Consider the following 19,243-nt stretch of genomic DNA (forward strand, 5'->3'; position numbering starts at 1 on the left):
TAAATTTGTAAAATAGGAATGCCTAGTGTTGTGTGGACAGCATGGCACTCTCCACCAGGAGTCCAGACAGAATGTGAGGTTATGGTGGCTAGCTCCACTCCAACAGGAAAGCCTGAGTCCTAAGTGCCTGACAGAGGAGCAAGAGCACTCAGTGAGGGCTACACAACTCCTCAAGACAGGCAGCCTAACACCTATGGGCACTTAAAATGCACTTCCTTGCTCCCCTACTCTTCCGCAGCAAGTACAGCTTTAACTAATTCTTCATTCATACACTAACGCAAGACACTTCGTCCCCTCCTTGTCTGCAGCCCCTGGATGAGAACCTAGGAGGTAAATGTGATGAAGTGGGGCTTTCTGTTTCCAGGCTATGATGGTGCCATTTCCTAAAGTCACAAGTTCTAACCCCACAGCTGCAGAGAGACTTGTGAAAGAGCCGCCAGTGCTGGAGCCTGAAGGGTTCTTACCATGTCTTTTCCACCTGTGGCCTCTTATTGACATGCTGGTGACTGCGTTTCTTGATATTCGAGAGGAAGTTGGTGTGACTTCAACTTGAATACACCTTGTACCTTCCTTATTAGACTTCATAGCACCATGAGGCAATGAAGCCTTTATTGCATTAGCAACCTAAAAGGAAAAATCAAAGTTTAAGATCAGCAAACAGACGTATTATTTACTTTTAGATAAAATATAAGGCTGTGTTAATACAAACAAACAAAAAAACAGGAAGCTCTGAGGACTAATGACATTTCCATATGGAGTCACTTACTTCTCAATGCAAAGTTCCAAACTGAAAAATTGTAAGTTAAAATTTTGCATAATTAAGTGAAGAACCTACCAGCAGTGGCTCTGGGTATAACTCCAGCTGGGCTCTGTAGATAACATCATCCAATGCTTTCTGAGCTAGATCCCATTCTCCATTGTATCTACATAATCATGGGAGTTAAACAAAGACTGTATTATTTTAATTTATCCTATATAACAGAACAAGACATAATGAGGAACTATTTATCTTTACTAAAGAAAGCAACAGACCACATCAGAACAGTGCTTAACATTTTATTCTCCTTAAAAAAACATTTTTAAGTCACCAAGTTCCTATTATCTGAAAGAGTATTAATAGCAATGAAAATTTTATACATGTACATTTCTTCTCTAAGGAACATGACTATTTATAGAACAGAAATCAAAGAGCGAAGGCAATTCAAAGCATCTTAGACTGCCACAGTAACTCAGAACATAATGAAGTATATACTTTAGAATAATTTTCCAAACAATGTATGGTCAAATTCTCTGTAGTTCCCACGGTGTTACTGAGAACCCAGCCCTCCCCACTTTCCTATGTACTCTGATAGCCATTTAGAAGGGAACGAAGTGAGTGCTGCAAACACGAGAGAGAACATTCAGCATGTGTGCATTTCATATGTTTGACTTCCAATGATATATCAAACCCTTCCTAAAACCAGCTGAGTGATCACAGTCAACAGAGATATAATGGCTTGGTCATCTGTCAACAAAATAAAGAAATGTGAAGTACATCAAGAGCACAAGTGACACTCCATAGGAAAGGCATTGCTCCCATGCTAAGGCCAAGATAAACCCAGGCTATGTTCAAAATAAAAACTTTTAATGAATCCATCAAAGAGATGAGGGACAGCAACCAAGCAGTCTGAGGGAGGGAGGGCCACAGGCATCAAATGGGGAGAATTCAGCCAAGCTTTCTAGCGAGTTCCAGCACCATATAAAGCTGGCTCTGGAGCTAGCAGGGAATACAGAAGCTCTGAGTGTATGCACGGACAGTTCATGCCCCTCACAGGCTTCCCCCACACCTCCTGTGGGTACACAAGGGACACTAGAAGCAGGACTGGGGGCCAGAACAGGCAGCCTTGGTGGCACAGACATGCAGGAGCATAACGGCCACCGCCATGGGAAAAGCACAGGCCTGTCGGACACCTTTTCATGTGAACGAAAGTGCTACAGCTTTTGGGCACAAGGCAGAGCGGAAGAGGCACTGCAGCTGAGGGGAAGGGATATAAGCCTCATTCTATGCTGAGGTAACTAGGGGTTCTCTACTTCTGAAAGAGGCAAGGTCACTGAGGATACCCCGTCCCCAGCACACATACCATTCAGGGACAAGGAGTTTGCCCAGAACTGACAGGGCATCAGGACAACAGAGAACTCTGGTTGACACTCCACCCTTATCAACACCGGGCTGGTGTACACTAAGAAATCAGGAACAACTCTTTGTTTTAACCTTGTATTGATTCTTTGCTAATTTTAATCATGCACTCCAATCCCACTCATCTCCCCACCCCTTCGTTTCCATCCTCTGCCCTTTCAACCTCCCCTCGAAAAGAAGAACAAAACAAAACAACCACCAAATAATAATAATAATAATAATAATAATAATAATAATAATAATAATAATAAACCCCAAAAAACATAAACAAAACCCTAGAAAAGACAAAGACAAACTAACAAAAAAAGCCTCATCTCATCATGGAAGCTGCAGTGTGTCACAGTGTGTCCCACAGTGCACCCTTCTGTCCACACATCTTTATGAGCAAATGTTCCTTGCAGTGAGTCTGGTCTGAGCCTTGGCTTCTGCTACTTTATTGATACTGAATCTGTCCTCATTGGGACTCCACTGGGATATCCTGCTGGCGCCCTGTGTCATGGAGATCCTGCAGCTTTGGATCTGCAGGCCCGCCCCCTTCAAGCTCTCCAGCAGTTCATAGATGGGGTAGATGTTGGGGCGAGGTAGCTGAGTTGGTCAGCCTGCCAGCTCTCCCATGCCTAAGCCACAGAGGCCAGCTCTTGAGCACTGCCCTGGCTAGCTCATCAATGCTGCAGGACCAGCTCTTTTGAGGGCTGCAGCAGGTGAGGGGTAGGAACAGCATTCTGTTGCTGAAGGAGGGCCTAGGAAATTGAGGAAGAGACCCTCTCCGAGGGGCAGGCATTCAGAAAAACTGAAGGAGGGAAACTCATCCGAAATCCAGCTCCCACCCAGAATGCTAGGTAAGAACAGGGGATCTGTAATTGTTACCCAGAATGTTACCATGGCAACAGTAACAACCCTGTGGGAACCATCTTGGCAAGAGCAAAGAGAGACTTATATAGAGGAATTTTAATTCAGAACATGGATGCTTTGTCAAGAGATCACATCCAAAGACCTTCTAAGTCTATATGATCTGTCTGGAATAAAGACATGCTTTTAATCTTAGGACACAGAGACAAGCAGAGCTCTGAGTTCAAGGCCAGCCTGGTTTACAGCAAGGTTCAGGTAAAGAAAAACTTAGGTCCAGGTGTGGTGTGGTACATGCCTTTAATCTCAGCACTCAGGAGACAGAGGCTTGCAGAGCTCTGAGTTCTAGTCAGTGTTGCTCAGGCAGTTCGGTTGAGTCAGTCAGTTGAGAGGCAGTGCAGTGGAGTTGAGTTCATAACAGGTGAGCTCGTGGAATTCACAGGCAGTTTTTACCAGGAGAGTTGTACAGAGAGAGAGAGTAAAGAGAGAACAAGCTAGACACAGGTGAGGACAGAACAAGCCAGAGAATGAGAAGGAGCCAGAAGATTAGAACAGATTGCTAAAGTTGTCTGAGGCCAAGCAGAACAATTCAGTCAGAAGCCAAGAGAGCAGTCAGATTCAATCAGTCAGCTAGGAGACGAGTCTGAGCCAGAACAGCTGAGTTGAACCTGCCAGCCAGAGTTCAGAAAAAGCTAGAAAGGGTGAGCTTATTCAGCAGTAAATCTCAGAGGCCAAAACATTCTAGGCCTAGATTAGACTGTACAGAGGCTAGAAGCTTCTAGGACTAGGACTAGGTTAGCACAAGGAGGAAATAAGCCTCGGAGATGACAATTAAATCAGGCAAATAAAAGTTACTTTGAGACACTTGTGCCTCTTTGGCTATCAGCCCATCGAAGCTATAGACCCCAAGAAACTGAAAATTTCCCAAGAGTCTCACAGCAGAAGAAGAAAAGGCTGAGGCTATGGAGCCTGCCAGAGAGGGGGCTTCCAATACAAGTCAACAGTCTGACAACTTGTTACCACACTTTGCAAGAGAGACTGGAGCAGAGACAATGATGGCTCCATGATAGGTAGACTGTAGCTATGTATCTGTCTTGTCTTCTACAGTTTGTTCTCTCTCAATAGGCCTACACTGAGTAGAACTCCCTTTTCTGATTTTCACTATTTCTTGTTAAGGCTGCCGGGAGCCCTAGGCTCTGACTCTAAGAACTTTGTAGCACCACCTAAAAATTTTCATTAGTACTCTAGATAAAGAACCATTCTCATTTTCAGGCATAAATCATGCTTACAGAAGTTTCTACCGCCCTACTATTGAATGAAATCGTCAACAGTCAAAAACAACACGGCATACTATAAGCAAGAGGAAGGAAGTCTGTCAATAAATGACATAGTTAACTGAACTAAGTTCAGCGCCAGAGACACAGTAATGGTAGAGTACTTGCATGAGATACCAGGTTAATCCCCAGTACCACAGAGAATAAGTAAATAAAAGAAAGAACTAAATCCAGAGGCGACCAAATATTGACGCCATCAGGGTACTATGATCAATATTTTTAAACACTCTGGTGGAAAAGACAGGCAACATGAACAAACGAATTGATATTTCAGAAGAGATATGCTCTGTATGAAAGATTAGGACAAAAAGTGGAAGCAAAATACACAAGAAATGAAAAACCTCCAATGGCCTCGGAGTAGACTGCAGATCGAGTCTATTAAGTGAGGGAAAAGATAAGATAACGTGGAGACAGACCAACAGAAGACACTCAAAATGAAACACACGAGAAGAAAACCACAGAGTATCCAAGCACTGTGGACAATACTAAAGATCTAACACAAAGCACAGGAAAGCTCTAAGGCCAGCAAACAAGTGTTAGAGCTGAGCATGGTGACACACACCTATGAGGCCAGGACTCTGGGGAGGTAGTAGCAGGGTTAGGAGTCCAAGGCCATGCTGCCTCTAGCAACAACCACCGCTGAACTCCCAAATCCAACGCTTTAAACCATGGGCCATGCCTCTCTATCAGCACTACTCAACACTTGCTTCCATGGCAAGAGAAGGCAACACGGCCAGCACAAAAACACATGAACACAGCTGTGTCTTAGGAAAACTTTACAAGGCACAGTTCAGATTTGGCCCCTCAGCCATAATTCTTCCCTCAGTCAAGAATCTTACTATCTACAGAGTAAACGAAAGTATCAAATGAATACAGTGCAAAGTCTCTCATCATCTGTGCCACAAAGTACAAGGCAGGATTCAAATATACACTGGTACCTAACTTACTATGTAAGACTGAACACCAATGTTAGAAATTAATAAGATATTTCTGATTGAAGATTCTCTAATGTGCTTTGTAGTAGTTAAATTTTCCAGAAAAAAAATTACATTGGGGTTTTAAAAAAATCTAATTTGAAGATCATAGCAAAAAAAAAAAAAAAAAAGTCATATACAAAAGAACTCAACACATTCACATTTTATCCATTTTCATTCTAACCTTGAATTTTAAAAAAAAGTGTTTTAGTCAGTTTATAATTCTACACAACTTTAAGATACATATTCTAAATTGTCTAACTATTAAGAACTTGATTCCCATTCTTCTGCAAAAATATGATGATTATTTATGTATTGAGATTATATTGTTGTAGAAACAGACTGGCAGGCTTTTATGTACCAAAGAACCCACAGTGTGTTCTGTGTGTGGGACACACTTACAGGGCGAAATAGACTCCGGTCAGCATCTGCACCATGAATCCGGATGACATTGGTATCCTGCTACTTAGGCCCTTGAACTTCCTTACGTGCTGCCGGGGATACCCACAGACACAGATTCTGGAAAGACCAAGTAAACATATTTGTTAAATGCAGATAATTTTCTAACATTTATGATCCAGTGATAAAAATAACAAATATAGTATCTACAAAACAATCTCCCAGACAAAACGTTTGCCTGTCACGCTTCCCTGAATATGTTATACTGGGAAAAGACTATAGAGCCAAAGGCAGGCCGTGTGTGCAGCTGGTGAGTCAGACGCTCACTGGTTAGTTTACTAATTTTGATAAATTAAATTGTCAATAATTCTGGGACATTACATGGAACTTATTATCAACAAATCTTTAGCATAATCTTTCATTCCTGATTAAGTTCTTGGTGCAAAGTATAGAATCAGAAAAATTACTATAACTCAAACTCAAGTTTCATGAAATAGCCATGATAAATTTCAGACAGATTAAAAAATTTTTTTACTGCTCCTGCCAGACGAAGTAACAAATCCCAGCACTCGGGGGACAGAAGCAGACAGATCTCTGTGCGCTCAAGGCCAGCCTGGTCTACAGAGGGAGTTCCAGGAGAGTCAGAGCTACATAGTGAGGCCCTGTCTTGAAAAAAAGCCTAACCCAAACAAACAAACACGGATCTCTTCAGGACTGGAGATGTAGCTTGGTGGAGGAGTGCTTGCCTAGACGTGTGACGCGTTGGGTTTCAGCCCCAGGGTGTGTAGGAGCATCTATCTAAATATTGGGGGTTGTATGAAACTGCAAAACAACACATGGCCCACAATACCAGCTAGTGAGAAATAAATGGCCATACAGTAGTTCTCATAGAAAGTCACAGTCATTGCTGATCTCCGGGATTGCAGACCTTGTGCATATATGTATCTCCTAGAATGTCTATCAACAACATGAACTTTTAAGAGGAACAAGAAGTTTCTAGTCCTAGTTTACTTACTTTCTAGCAAGTGGCTTCTTTTTCATTTTGTGGGACTGATACAGCCTCACTTGATGCAGCATTAACCAAGACAATGCAATTGACCTCTCCTTGTAGCCATGCACCAGCCAGCAAATATTCACTCTCCTGTTCAGATCCCAGCCTCAAGCTGTTGAGCTGGCTGAGCAAGTGGAGATGCGCACCACTAAGCCTGACAACTTGAGTTCAGCCCCAGCACCCCACACGGTGAAGAGGGAGAACTGCCTCCTGAGTGTTGTCCTCTGACTTCCACATACCTTCCACATGCTCAGGTATGCACTCGTGCATGCACGTGCACACACAACACGCACACACGCACACACAAACACCCCCTGAATGTACACACATGCACACATGAAAGCATGCACACATACACAACAGACATGCATGCACACAAACACATACAAACATGTGCCCCCCATATGTACACATATGCACACACCCTGCATGCGCATGCTCGCACACGTGCGCGTGCACACACACACACACCACATGTACAGACAAGCATACACACAAAGCATGCACACAAGCACGCACACATACACACAAACACCCCAACACCCCCCACATGTACACAATACACATACCTACACCTTGCACATACACACATGCACACACACAAGCATGCATCCACATGTACACACATATATGCATACAAATATTCAAAAATTGAAATATTCCATGAAAAATTCCTAAATACCACAGACTTTTAAAAAATATCTTTTTTTACAGACTTATTTTTATTTTTGTGTATGTGTGTCTCTGTGTGTGTATGTGTGTCTCTGTGTGTCCAAGGGGGCCAGAAAAGGGGGCTTTAGATCCTCTGGCACTGGAGTGACAGGTGGCTGTGAGTCATCCACTGTGGGCACAAGAGCAATAAGCACTCTAAACTGCTGAGCCATCTCTCCAGCCTCAAAAATAGTTTCTAGTTTCTCTTCCCTTCTCTTTTTCTTTTCTCTTTCTTTTCTTTTCTTTTCTTTTTTTTTTTTGTTTTGTTTTGTTTTGTTTTGTTTTGTTTTTGTTTTTGTTTTTCAAGACAGCGTTTCTCTGTGTAGCCTTGGCTGTCCTGGACTCGCTTTATAGACCAGGCTGGCCTTGAACTCACAGAGATTCACTTGCCTTTGCCTCCTGAGGGCTGGGATAAAAATATTTTCTTTAAAAACCTTTAACTCAAAGCATAAACATAAACTCACTTGACACTGCAAGAAACTCAAAATTGTTTCTAACCAAGAACAAAAAATAAGTAGGGAACCTGAAAAAAAAAAAGAAAGAAAGAAAGAAAGAAAGAAAGAAAAGAAAAGAAAGAAAACCAGATGCATGTGAAATAAAACCAACTTTAATTGTGTGGGTAAAAAAAAAATCACAAAAAAGCTATCCCCCGACCAGAATGTTCATTTTACACTCACACAGAGAAGGAAGCAGAGGGCTTTTCTGTCTTTATTTTCTCCTCCACCGTGCAGATGGGCATCCAATACAGTGAGGAGGGAGACTAATGTGTGAAAACAGGGTCCTCAGTTTACTCAGTGGAGACAGAGAATGGAGAAAAGAAACGTGGGGCAAGCACCCGGCTTGGCAGGCTAGTTAGGGCGAACCGCTAGCTCCAGAGGTGGCCAGATGGGACTAGGAAACTGGGGGTGTGGTGAGGCAGTGCAGGATCACAGGGCCTTTCAGAAAAAGATCCTTTACACTGAGGCTGAGGACTCAGAATCAGCTAGGAAACACTTTCAAAGAGGTTTAACAGTGGAGGAAAGAGACACCCTGAATGCAGCCAGTACTGTGTTTGTGGGTTTGGGGCTCAAGTCTGCTTCCTAAACTGCTGATGCAGCTTGGCAGGTGGCCTGCGGCCAGAGCCACCCCAACACCATGTCTTTGTCATTATGGACTGGACTCTGTGAGTGTGAGCTGGAATAAACTCTTCTTTGCTGAAGCTGCTTTTGTCAGTATCTGGTCATAGTAATGACAAACGTTAACCACGATGGTCTTCTGCCTCACTGAATAAGCTACTCCATATCCATCTAATCTTTTTTGTTGTTGTTCTTTTTTTTGTTTTGTTTTGTTTTTTGTTTTTTGTTTTTCGAGACAGAGTTTCTCTGTGTAGCCTTGGCTGTCCTGGACTCACTTTGTAGACCAGGCTGGCCTTGAACTCACAGAGATCTACCTGCCTCTGCCTCCCGAGTGCTGGGATTAAAGGCGTGCGCCACCACCACCCAGCTCCACCTAAGTTCTTTAACTCCATCAGTTCCCTTATTTCCTTGACTTACAAAAGGTAAAAGTCTCAGTTTTGTTTATTTTGTCTATTGTTTAAAAAATGTTAATTACAGAAAACTAGAGAATCATGGAATATCACAAAGGAAAATAAAATTATTTTTATACTACTGCCAATCAGAGTTATGTATTATCATTTTGATCATATTAGCAAATATAAGGCCTTTATCATAACACACCACATAGTCTATTAAATATCCAAACACTGAAAACTCTTAAATCAAGATTTCTAATATTGTGTAATATACCCCAAATTTTTATTTAATAAAAAATTTATCTCTATTTTTTAAGGAAGAAAAAACAATGTCATGTTTCTCTTATTTTTTCACACGAAACTAGAGCATAGTAAATATAGATAAATAAAAGCAAATATTGATTTAAAAATATCCAATCACCTTCCACAAATTAAAAGTCCATGACCATGCCATCATTTTAAGTGTAATATAACCCCTTCTGATTTAATATTCCCCCCAAATATTACCTAGTTGGATATTCATCATCATAGGTTTTTTTTTTTTTTTTTGGGTAGTTACTATTTCTAAGCCACCTTGTATGTGCTGGGTGGGCTGAACTGTATATATCTATAAATACGGCATATATACAGCCATATGTATACATATGTAATGTTTTGAACAAACAATTACACAAACAAAAATAACTTAGGTATGCACAAATCAGCACCTTATATTCATATACTCAGTATTAGAAACAGGAATTTTGATTTACCTTGAACAAATCTGACATAGTGATTGAAGAGAAACACTGGGCATATAGGTTAAAGCAGCATTGTAACACAACAGAAGGAATGTCAGCACTTCAAACCTGAAGACAAACCAAAGGAATGTTAACAGATACTATGCAACAGAACCAGACTCACACATTACAAACATACTAAGGGAAAAGCCTTTGCAAGCACAGTCACACATCATAAAAACTCGGGGTTCCAGATAAGGCCTGGAGCAAGGTACTAGGACAGAGCAAGATATGTCTCAGTCTCTTATAAAATGACTCAATTTCCACATATGTTACATAGAACTCATTAAACACTATAAATGTACTGAAATACTTTTAAACAACTTAGGGCGATAGGAGAAGAATTAGTCTTCATAGTGTACCTGTTCTGTGCTGTCAGCATCTCCCTTTGAGGGTGGGGTCCACTGTACACAACTTTGGATAAGCCGTGCTGGGAGAGCGCACTCTCAGTCAGAGCCATAGATCCGATGCTGGACGGCTGGAGAAAGGACACTGCTGTGTTAAATGTGACATTTAGGACACACAAAGCATGGAAAGTGCCTGCTGGGGACACCACATAGCTTAGGAATAGTCAGGCTATCAAATTCCCACTCCAAGATTTAATTAAAAATTAGCAACTAAGTTACAAACGAAAATCAAAAGGTTTAATTTCCAAAATTCTATCATGGAGCACACAATTGTCCACCCCTCACTCTGCCCACATATACACAAATTAAGATGAGTCTTACCCATCACACAAGGATTACAAAATGCTACAGTATGGCTCAGTTAGTGCTTAACGATCTGGACCTACCAGCAGAGCTTAGGACCCAATACATTTACGTTGATAAAAAGCTACTTACTTCATGGTATACAGATGGTTTGGATAAGGATGGAATTGTGAAACTCAATACTTTACTATGTCCCTGTTTGTCAACTATTTCCTACAAAAGTAAAAGAAAATATCTTGAAATAGTCACCTTTTACACATAACATTTTAAAATAAAATAAAGTTAGGACAATTTTTCCAAGTTTAATTTTTTGAGATTATATTAATTACAACATTTCTCCTTCCCATTTTTTCTAAGACAATTTTCTTTTTTCCTTTTCTTTCTTTCTTTTTTGTTTTGTTTTGTTTTTCCAGACAGGGTTTTTCTCTGTTTATCTCTGGCTGTCCTGGACTTACTTTGTAGACCAGGCTGACCTTGAACTCACAGAGAACCACCTGCCTCGGGCTCCTGAGTGCTGGGATTACAAGGGAGCACCTGAGACACATTTTTAAAGACCAGAATAAATGGAATTTTAAAGTCAGTTAAACATCTTTAACATTCGTGATCCATTATCAATCACACATGAGGACCAGAAGTTCACGTGTGCACCTCTGCATGCACTGTAGCTCAGCATAGAAAACATCACCTATATTAAAGTTCCACTGTTTGCAGGATGGCTGCAGTGTAGACAGCAGTGTGATTGTTCCTCACTAGCAAGTTATACTCTCTGAGTCAACCAAACATGAAGTGTGTCTACACAAGGACCTCGCTTTCTTTTCCATCTTAAAGAATGCAGCCTTAAGTTTCCAGAATGTCATCTCATACCTGATACTCAAGCTGAGCCGTGCAAGCTGTTAATCAGAATGCACACACTCAGACATGGTGTGACTAGTGAATTTCACATTAGGTCTTTCTACTGACGTTTTTGTGAAGCTGAACACCAGAAACCTTATAGATAAACTTAAAAAGATACTAAATTTAAAATTTTAAATACAGTAGTAGTATCTAACATGGCAGCACATGACAGGCAGATCTCTGAGTTTGAGGCCAGCCTATTCTATGTAGAAAGTTCCAACCTGGCCAGGGCTATATTGTGAGACAAAATAAAATAAAATCCTACTGTTGTTGTTGTTATTACTATTGTTATTATTAATATTAATTATTATTGCTATCTCTATAAGAGAACTCAAAGGGTGCCCCAATACCCTTAGGTTATTTTTTCTTTTCTTTTTTTTTAAATAAATAGTGGTTTTCCTAAAATGAAAAAGCGGTCCTTTGTTTAAAAACCAGAGACATTAAATTGGTTAGAAGAAAAGGGAGGAAGAACCTGGAACACATTGGCACAGGAGACAACTTCCTGAACAGAACTCCAACAGCCCAGGCCTTAAGGTCAACAATTAACAAATGGAACCTCATGAGGCTGAGAAGCTTCTGTAAGGCAGGAGACACTGTCAACAGAATGAAGTGACAGCCTACAGACTGGGAAAAGATCTTCACCAACCCTACATCTGACAAAGGTCTAATAACCAAAATATATAAAGCACTCAAGAAATTAAACACCACCAAACCAAAGAACCAAATTGAAAAATGGGGCTCAGAACTAAACAGAGAATTCTCAACAGAGGAATATCAAATGGCTAAGAAACACTTAAAGAAATGCTCAACATCTTTAGTCATCAGAGAAGTGCAAATCAAAGCGACACCGAGATTCCATCTTACACCCACCAGAATGGCTAAGATCAAAAACTCAAATGACACCACATGCTGGCGAGGATGTGGGGAGAGAGGAACACTCCTTCATTGCTGGTGGGAATGCAAACTAGTACAGCCACTTTGGAAATCTATCTGGTGCTATCTCAGAAAAATGGGAACAGGGCTTCCTCAAGACCCAGCTATTCCACTCCTTGGAATATACCCAGAAAATGTTCTACCACACAACAGGGATATATACTCAACCATGTTCATAGTGGCCTTATTCATAATAGCCAGAACATGGAAACAGCCTACGTGTCCCTCAGTAGAAGAGTGGATAAAGAAACTGTGGACTGTGGAATACTACGTAGCCATTAAATCTGTCAAGTACACACCAGGTTGTAGACCCCTAGAAGAAGGGCCTCGACGCAGCCGCTGCTGTGCACGCTTCTGCTGGCCGACACGGCGAGGTAGCACCAGATGAGCTCTGGGAGGAACTGCAGAGTGAAGCGCAGCAGCTGCTCCTCCCCACTGCGGTAGAACTCGAAGAGCTGGTGACACACAGGCTCGAGTAACTGCAAGAGGATGACCCGGTAAGCGTGAGCTGGGCTGTGTATGAGTGACACCACTGTGTGAATTACAGAAGGTGTCTCAGAATGCTTAAGTCTGAAATATACAAATGTTTGCATTTTCCTGAAGCAAAACTAGTCACTGCCCAGCTACCTCAGAAAGCTTTAAATTCTAGTGGAGGGACAGTGTAACACATCAGCAAGACTCTACAGCTCTCAAGGAGTACTCTTACTCAAGTCATGGTGTTTTCCCTCCCGGCTGGGCTACAGCAAGTGTCTTCCTTAATGTATTTCTTCTTAGTAAGTTAGAAGTCAACACAGAAGAGACTGTCAACAGGGTAGAGCTTGCTCCCATGCGTGCAATGGCTGAGATGTAGGGTAGCTACAGTGCAGGTACACCCAAACCCCTTGAAGCCATGGCTACTGCTCCTGGGTCTTATACATAAGTCAGAGTCATCTACAGCCTTTTTCTCTCCCACTATACTCCCAGTTACATTATGTAAGTAGAGCAAACCAGATAGTTATTAAAGACTCTTACAAATCAGTAAAGTAAGTTAAGAGGCTCTCATATCTCTCAAGTGTTACTTTAAGTCATACACTGTGATTAAACATGTCAGAGATTCACGGTACAGTTTTTCAGGAAAATTTGAACAAACTATACATTTCATTAGCAGACAGCATATTAAATCAAGCTACTAAGCAGATTTCTGTGACCAATAATTACAACAAAGAGAACTAATAGTCTAAATGTTTATTTCAAATAGGCTAAATAAGTAAACTAAGTAATAAGTCAAACATTTTTGGCTAAAGTCAAACTAGCCTGTGCTAGAATCAGGCCTGGGAATGTGGCTCCTGGTCAGAGTGCTCACTTTGCATACCCAAGGCTGTGGGGTCGACTCTCAGCACCACTGTGGAGGTGGGGGGGTGGGAGGAGGGAGCAAAACCAGAAAGCAACACACCTTTAATTCCAGCACTCAGGAGGCAGAAGCAGGTGGATCTCTGAGTTCAAGGCTAACCTGGTCTACAGAGCAAGTTCCAGGACAGCCAGGGCAAGACAGAGAAACGCTGTCTCGGGGAAACAAAAAAACAAAAACCAAAAAAACAAAAGGAAGGAAGGAAGAAAAGGAAGGAAGGAGGGAGGGAGGGAGGGAAGGAAACCATCCACTTTCTGAGAGCTACTCTTCCATAGGGGACAGTTTCCATAATGGTGGGTAGAACGCAAAGGTTAAGACTGTCTCAAACAAAGCAGAAGCCTGAAGTGACTCTGCACTGTGCTCCAACACTTGAGTTCCCAAACCCCAAGCTTTAATTGAATCAATTCATGAAGCTTGCTTAAGTTTAGCAACTATTTGCAATTATGAACCTTGCTAGAAAATTCATTTAAGACACATAATCAATTTTAATCAAAACACACTCAAAGACTTTATAAGCAGTTTCAAATCCCAAATTAAAAGGATTTTTGCTTAATGAAAGCAGAATTAAACAAGACACATTGCAAAAAGATTAAATAAAATTATGCATTTGAAGCCAATACAGATAAATATCAACATCTGTTTGCCATTTTACTGCGTGCAAAGAACTATCACAGAGAACCGCGGTCAGTTCCCACTGCACTGTGAGTACAAGGATTGGCTGTTTTTCATGTAAGCAAGTGGGGACAGAAAGACTATCTACCATGACAGACAGCACATACTCCCAAGAGCCAGAAGGGAGACCACTGTCTGAGTCTTACAGATGTCAGAAAATAATAACATGTAATGTGAGGAATGCAGGCAACAGAGAGCTTAAGTATATTTAAGGTATGTAATTAATGTGTTAGGTTGCTAATGACTCAGTTATATTTTGGAATATATTTCCCCATGGAACATTGTCAAATATGGTCATTAGGTTATTAAAGAACTGTTAAGAAAAGCCTATTCGTCATATATATGTATTAAATGATCTTTTGTGTGTGTGTGTGCCTGTGTGTGTCTGTCCCTCTGTCTCTGTTTCTGTGTCTCTGTAACTTTCTTAGCCCCAATTAACACTTTGCTCCTCTGTTTTACTGATACCACTACATATTCAGGTATCTGCTTAATGTAAGTCTCATGTACTGGAGTATAAGTTCCACGCTATAAGACCATGAATTTGATCTACTTTTCTTGCCTATATTCATCCCTTAGCAGCTCCTAATATACCATGTGCATTCAATGAATACGTGTTAAGTGAATAATGGAAAATTTCCATTAGTAAATCCAAATGATAAACTCGCCAGACTTCAAATACCAACAAAATCAGTGTCTGTTCCAAGTTTCAAAACTGTCAAAAGACAGCACCAACTGATTGGGAACATTTCCAAATTAAGACCAACTACTCTAAGAGCAAACAAAAAGTAACAACATTAAAGTCAATTACACTGTCACGTTTCAGAAGCACTTCTAGACATACTTGAAAAACCAGGTTATAATTTAAGAACACAGAATACATGCTACCTTCACCCACATTAAAAAGAATCAAAGCAAAACAAGCTTAGAGAAAGTGTGTCCTACAGCAGTGCTTCCTAGGACCACAGGCCACAGGGCACCCTCACCCTGTTCCTAGAACTGTCAAAGGAACACGGCATTGTCACAGCAACCAGGGGCTCAGGAGCAGCCACACTGAGCAGAGTGAGATTGGGTTGTGTTGTGCCTCGTCTACGCAGTGAACCAGGTGCAAGGTGGAACAGGTGAGCCTATTAATTAGCCTGAGGGATCAGAAGTGCAAAAAGGAGAAGTGTGAAAAGCAAAAGTCCTTGCTCTTTGATTTGTTAGAGCTGGATTCCTTAAAGTTACTGGAAGAAAAGGAATGCTCTAACTGAAACACAGTCCAACCAAATCTGGTCCTAGGAACTCTCTTCCCACAGCAGCCTGGTCAAAACACAACTGACCGAATCATATTTTAAGCCCTTTAAAATACTGACAAGTAAATTATAAATAAAATTTAGTTCTTAAAAAATGTTTAAAGCAGCTGGGAGTGGTGGCGCATGCCTTTAATTCCATCACTCAGGGAGGAAGAGGCAGGCAGATCTTTGAGGCCAGCCTGGTCTATAAAGTGAGTCCAGGACAGTCAAGTCTACACAGAGAAACCCTGTCTTGAAACAAACAAACAAACAAAAACAAAAAAGAAAGAAGAAAAAGTAAAAAAAAAATGTACAAAGCTATATTTCTTTTATTTGGTGAAGTAATTCTAAATCAAACAAAGAGAACTTCAAAAATGTTTCACCTTTTCCCTTTTTAAAGTCAGTGTTTGGCTATGCAGCCGAGGTCTTGAATTCCCAATATTTGTATCTCAGCATCCAGTGCTGAGACAATAGCCAGGTCACACTCCCAGCTTGCATCCAGAGCTGCCTGTAGTTTGGTGTGTAGGCTGCAGGCGTCCAGTCTTTCCCCTGTCCACTCTAGCTCATGTTGGTTGTCCTTGCTCTGCTCATGTTTGGACAGTCCTGCCTTATGGGTGTGGTTTCCACATCAGCAGGAGACACACTCTTACAGCAAACTCCTGATCCTCTGGCTCCTACAGCCTGTACGCCCCGTTCCACAGTGATCTCCAAGCCTTAGGTTCAGAGCATCTTAGAGATGTATTCAGTGGGACTGTGGTCCCATGACTCTACATTTTGATTGGTTGTGGTTACATATACATATATGCAAGCAACAATAATCAACAACAACAACTAAAAAGGCTACAAATTTAAGAAAGAGCAAGGAAGTGTATATGGGAAGGTATGGAGGGAGGAAAAAGAAAGAGAAATGATGTAATTAAATTATAATCTCAAAAAAAAAAGAAATATATATATTTTCAAGCAAAACCCTTCAAGAAAATGGGCTATGCAGACATGGTAGCACACTCCAAGCTCATTGGGAGTTAGGGACTGCTCGTCAAGGAAGCCTGAGCTACACGAAACCCCAAGAAAGAAGAGGAAAGAAGCTTGGTAAAGAGAAGACAAGGCAAACATAGCCGTTTGATTAGTTATTCCAGATGAAGGCTGACGGCTTGTCAGGAAGATCCCTAAGCCCACTAGCACCCCACTTACAGTGTTCTCCACTGCATAGCAAGTAGAGTATATACTCTCTCCAACAGAAATTAATAAAGTCTCCTGGCTTTATAGTCTTGTTGCAAAGGCCCATGGATCATGTAGGACGGGACTCTGCAGTACGTTACCTACCACTGAAAACAGAGATTAGTGGGGGCCAGCAATGCCAAGGCTCGGGAGGCAGATGGATCTCCATGAGTTCGAGGCCAGCCTAGTCTACATAGTGAGTTCCAGGACAGCCAGGGCTACAAAATGAGACCCTGGAGGGGGTGGGGGCAGGGGAAGAGAGAGATTGATTTTCCACCTATCACATCCTTTCCTAAGCTCAAAAACAAAAGGAATTATGCAACTGCCCTTGTGTTCTGTCTCTTTCTAGTCCCAGAGGAAAGGCACTAGACCAAACAAACTATACCGTTCAATAAATGCCTAGTTTCCATACACATTCCTGTTACTAGGGGTGTTTGTTTTACTTGCCACACACACACACAAAATCCCATCTTTGTCCATGGTCTGTTTTTTATTGTTGCTATGAGACTGGTAGTTTATAAAGAATATGTTCCTTCACCTCCCTGCAGACTGGGCAGTCCAAGACCACAGTCTTCTTTCTGCATCACCTCACAAAAGAAGACAGAAGGGCAAGAGAGCTAAGGAGGCTCAACTCACCTCGACAACAGTACCAATCCCACAATCTTTCCAGTCTTTCTTGCCACTCTCTACCCTGGGACCTGAACCCAGGACCTACTGTATGTTAGGCAAGAGTTCTCCCACTGAACCATATCCCAGGCCCACTTCTTGAGATTGTTACAATCAATGGTAAGTAAGTTTCCAGATGATTTTAGAAGGAACAAACAACTAAACCACGGCATCAAGAGACTCAATTAAGCATGGTTGCTCAGTGTCTTCCACCTTTCTCTCTCAGGGTTAAGACCTCACATTCCTGGTCTCTGGGCCCCTAATATCCACCACAGCAATGGCTCACAGTAGGTAATGAATAAAAAAAACCAATTGCAGTTACCTAGAATTTTCAAGGCCATAGAGAATCAGAGCTACACAAAGAGAAGGAAAATGCTGAGAAAGATGGAAGGAAGATATAGAAGGATTCTAGTTTTTGTTCTAGAGAATGGCACACTGAAATTCATTTTACTGTTTTGAAAACACATAAATTTTCTCACTTTACATATGTATGCTATATTACCTAATTAAACAAAAATAATTAACTGAATTAATTAATACAAACTGTAAAGTACTTACCTCACTTTGTGGCTCCTGGATAACTTTATAGAGAGATGAAACTAAAGAACTCTTGTCTTTCAAATTTGTGGCATAATTTGGCAAAGATGCTTCTGGGAGTGTCTAAACAAATTAAAAAACATTTTTTTATTTTTATGAAATTCTAAAGCAGAAAAATTCATAAAAAAAGAAAATATATATTGGTCATTGACACAGACTGGAGTAGGGAGAGGGAGACTGAGAAAGAATGTCTAATGGGCATGGAGTTTCTGGAATTCCATGCAGGCATTTGTGCAACCTTATAAATATATCAAAAGAGCAAGAACAAAAATAAATAAAACAAAATAAAATCAGCCCTGCATTCTTACTTAAAATAGTGAATTTTACGATGTGAATTATAACTCAACAACAACAAGTTAAGAAACTATGTTCTGTTCTCTTATTACCAACAAGGTAAATCACCGTTGAGACTAGGGACTCAGCGCATAGAGCACTTGCTGCAAAAATGTAAAGACCAGAATTAGGACCCCAGAACCACTTATAAGCCGAGCAGGTACAGTGCTGCCTGTAATCTGCTCTCTGGCAGCCAAGACGCCATTAACAGGGAAAGCTGGCTTGCTAAACTCACCAAGTGGCAGGCTCTGTTCAACTGAGAGATCCCACCTCAATGAGTTAAGTGCAAAGTATCAAAGAAGATACTCAACACCAACTCTGGACCTACACATGCACTCACACACATGCAAGTGCATCCCCACACATACAAACACCCATACACACATGCATGCAGCCCACACACCTGTAGACACGCAAATGAAAAAAACCCTTCATCTTTAGTTGCAGTTTTAGATTAGAAGCAACACTGGCCCCCATATAAAGCTAGACCTGTCTTCACAGCGCCAGGGGGGCACCACCTTAGGCCTACTGGTCCTGATTGTTACATGAGGGTCTGATAGTGTCTAACTTGCATATAACAGGTCACCTGGACCCAAATAGGCCTGAGTCCCATGCTACTGCAGTGCTGGGTCTGTGGTTGAGCAGAAGACCTAGACGCCTCACAACTATTGAACTCAGAACTGTACAATCACAAGGTAAGTTTCCAAATGCCATTTAAAATACAGACAACCTGATAGCACACCTCTCCAGACAGGGGCCCTGCAGACCAGACCAGAGAGGAA

At 41.3% G+C, this 19,243-nt stretch overlaps 1 protein-coding gene across 2 annotated transcripts in view; it reads right to left on the reverse strand.

Annotated features, from left to right (window-relative positions):
* Hycc1 (hyccin PI4KA lipid kinase complex subunit 1) overlaps positions 1–19,243 on the reverse strand; it is a 67,285-nt gene that overhangs the window by 14,029 nt on the left and 34,013 nt on the right. For both annotated transcript variants that reach the window (XM_051152141.1, XM_051152142.1), the window contains exons 3-10: positions 18,090–18,191; positions 12,617–12,796; positions 10,623–10,703; positions 10,143–10,258; positions 9,754–9,849; positions 5,733–5,849; positions 836–923; positions 465–624 (exon numbers count right to left, since the gene is read on the reverse strand). In XM_051152141.1, coding sequence (XP_051008098.1) covers positions 465–624; positions 836–923; positions 5,733–5,849; positions 9,754–9,849; positions 10,143–10,258; positions 10,623–10,703; positions 12,617–12,796; positions 18,090–18,191 — 940 coding nt within the window. The remainder of the gene's footprint in view (positions 1–464; positions 625–835; positions 924–5,732; positions 5,850–9,753; positions 9,850–10,142; positions 10,259–10,622; positions 10,704–12,616; positions 12,797–18,089; positions 18,192–19,243) is intronic.

This window comes from Acomys russatus, chromosome 10, assembly GCF_903995435.1.
Source record: "Acomys russatus chromosome 10, mAcoRus1.1, whole genome shotgun sequence".
Taxonomy (NCBI): Eukaryota; Metazoa; Chordata; class Mammalia; order Rodentia; family Muridae; genus Acomys; species Acomys russatus.